Here is a 2,980-nt window from a genome sequence, read left to right as displayed (position 1 = left end):
AGGGAGGAGGAGGAATAGAGGAGGAGGGAGGGAGCGAAGGGGAGGGAAGAGGGAGGGAGGGAGGGAGGGTCACATGCAGCAAGCTCATAGCAAACGTCTTGATGGCAAAGTTGTCACTCTGATCGCGATTTTTCCACCCAGACATCAGCTGAGTTGCTCGTCAGGATTTCGAGACAAGTTCCTCCCTCCCGCCTACCCTCCCCCCCTGCCCCCTCCCTCCTCCCTCACGTTCTAATGTGCTGCTTACCTGCAGGCTTGTGACTATCACGACGACGGCAACGCTTAGAGGAAGCTGCATGTCCAGCTTCGCTTTCTTGTTCTCCTTCTCCTCCTCTTCCTTCCTGCCTCCAGCAATTCTCATCGCATTCCTGCAGACCTTCGCCAGCAGATGCGCGATGAGGACGAAGACAAGGTAGTTCGGCTGACTGATCATATCAGCCCCGCACCTCCTCTCCGCTCACTCCTATCTCCCTCCTCCTCCTTCTATTTTCCCTCCCTCCGCTCATCCTCATCACCTGTAAGTGAAATCGCTTCAAGACTCCTCGGTAGCTGCGCCGGCGATGAGCGAGGTTGAGAGAGTTGCAGCAGTTACAGGGGGTGATGGAGAGGAAGGTTGCTCCTCCAGTGGAAGAAGCCTGAGCGAGTCATGAGGAGGGAGAAGCGGAGAAACGAGACGTGAGGAGGCAGGAGGACTGGCAAGGGCGGGGGTTGGGAACAAGACCGACCGACATATGCGGCCCATAGCAGGAGGAGGCGGCGAGAGACGATGACGCGCTTGCGGTCTCTTCCAGCAGCGGACGAGCCAGCGAACCAGCAGGACAGCAAGAGAGAGGGGATGGCGAGATGAGAGGACTCGCGGGAGAGCTGCAGTTAAGGTGAGGAGAGAGGAGGAGGAGGCACACGAGGAGCAGGAGGAACAGGAAGAGACCGTGAGGAGGTAGAGGAGGAGGCTGGTGAGGGCCGAGGACAAGCTGCGATCAACCCCTGAAATAAGGTCGAACGTTCCGTACTCAGTTCGCAGGAGATGTCTGAGCAGGCCCCCAGCTGTGGTGACATCTCCCCAGCTGTAGCTGTCAAGTCGCAGGTCAGCAGGAGCGGATCGCGCTCTTCCTCACATCTCATCCCCATGTGCGGCACTGAGGAGGGCGAGGAGGAGATACTGCGAGAGTCCCAGCAGGATGAGAGCTGGAAGTGTTGGAGGTGTCAGATAGTGACAGCAGCATCGACTCTCGTCACCTGTCCACAGCAGCAGCTCACAAGCAGACTGACCGAGTCTGAGAGTGAGCAGAACCTGCCGGTTGTCTTAGCAGTAGCCTCCTCCTCCTCTGCTCCTCCCACGTCAAGCGCGATGGGAACTAGCAGAATCACGATCGTGTGCTGGTTGCCCAGCGCGATTCCACCACAAAGGACGCCTAGGCGCGTCCAGCGAAGAGCTGGGGATGCATGAGAAGGTGATGGAAAGAAGCAGAGGAGGAGCAGAACCCGCGTGCTTGTCGGCAGCAGTCAAGACTTTGACGTAGATGGCAACAAGGAGAGCAACGAAGAGATTGTTCAGCGCAAACACCTGGCTGAAGCCTAAGGATGCGGAGGAGGAGGAGGGAGGAGGAGGAGGAGGAGGGAGAACCTCGGGGGTAGTCGCGTACTGCCAGACGAGAGGAGAGAAGGAGTAGAGGATCGTTGCCGTCGCCGCACTCAAGGTGTCATCCCACAGCTCAAATGCCGTGAGGCCCAGCAGCAGCGAGGAGGACGCGGCGAAGATGGCGTTAAGCACTCCCATGCGCCATGCTGGCTCGCCGAACCTGCAGAGAGCATGACATGCTGCCGTTGCGATGAGCCGAGCAAGCTCACGGTAGGAGGTAGTGCATGAAGACGTGGCCGATCATCGTGATGGTCGGGTAGCCTGCAACAGTTGACTTCCCTCCCTTCCTCTCCCCGTCCCTCCGTCTCAGCACCTGGAGGGTGAGGAACGCTGAGCTTCCACGCGCTCACAACGATGTCGCCCGAGTCTCCTCCAACGATCTGCAGTAGTTGGATCATGACTTATTCATGCCGCCTTGTCACGTGCAATCGCACCGTTGGTGGCAACGTCTTCAAGTACACGAGGAGGATGACAGCAGACATCAGGCCGAACGTGACGGAGGCCTTGCATGCTGGCGCCATGCTTCCTGTTCTCTTCAGGCTACGTCGAGATCATGATGTCCACAGAATGAATGGAGGAGGACGAGCTGAAAAGAACCACAGTAGTGTGAACAATGGTGAACTTGACAGAGAATTCCAAAAAGACAAAAACAACGAAAACAAAAGGAATAAAAGAAAGGAAAACATCAAGATCACGAGAAGAGGAAATAATGTCAACGATATTTGAACCGCATCGGCAGTAGAACAGAAGGATGGACAAGTCGAGGACTTCCCCTCGAGGAGCAGCAGCAGGAGCATCAGCAGGAGCAGGTGCAAGAACGAGAGGAGCAGGAGCAGGAGCATCAGCAGGTGCAGGAGCAGCAGAAGGAGCATCAGCATCAGCAGGTGCAGGAGGAGCAGCAGGAGCAGCATCAGCAGGAGCAGGAGCAGCAGGAGCAGAAGGAGCAGAAGGAGCAGGAGCAGGTGCAGGTGCAGGTGCAGGTGCAGGTGCAGCAGAAGGAGCAGGAGCAGGAGCAGGAGCAGGAGCATGAGCAGGTGCAGGAGCAGGAGCAGGAGCAGGAGCAGGAGCAGGAGCAGTAGCAGCAGGAGCAGCAGCAGCAGGTGCAGAAGGAGCAGCAGGTGCAGGAGGAGCAGCAGGAGCAGCAGGAGCAGCAGCAGCAGGAGCAGCAGGAGGAGCAGCAGGAGGAGCAGGAGGAGCAGCAGGAGCAGCAGAAGGAGCAGCATCAGCAGGAGCAGGAGCAGGAGCAGCAGAAGGAGCAGCATCAGCAGAAGCAGGAGCAGGAGCAGCAGGAGCAGCATCAGCAGGAGCAGCAGAAGGAGCAGGAGGTGCAGAAGGAGCAGA

General features: G+C 58.0%; 1 protein-coding gene across 1 annotated transcript; it reads right to left on the bottom strand.

The window, feature by feature from the left end:
• Positions 1–113: 113 nt before the first annotated feature.
• GUITHDRAFT_135861 (hypothetical protein) lies at positions 114–2,160 on the bottom strand (the record flags this gene model as incomplete). Its single annotated transcript, XM_005836612.1, has 12 exons — positions 114–148; positions 229–421; positions 516–635; positions 730–864; positions 929–1,064; positions 1,116–1,159; positions 1,270–1,433; positions 1,483–1,564; positions 1,625–1,799; positions 1,849–1,900; positions 1,953–2,019; positions 2,074–2,160. 12 exons carry the CDS (start codon positions 2,158–2,160, stop codon positions 114–116), a joined length of 1,290 nt encoding a protein of 429 aa, XP_005836669.1.
• Positions 2,161–2,980: the final 820 nt, after the last annotated feature.

Source organism: Guillardia theta (genome assembly GCF_000315625.1).
Source record: "Guillardia theta CCMP2712 unplaced genomic scaffold GUITHscaffold_17, whole genome shotgun sequence".
NCBI lineage: Eukaryota > Cryptophyceae > Pyrenomonadales > Geminigeraceae > Guillardia > Guillardia theta.
The sequence above is the reverse complement of the archived record's forward strand: the minus strand, read 5'-3'. Positions and strand labels throughout refer to the sequence as shown.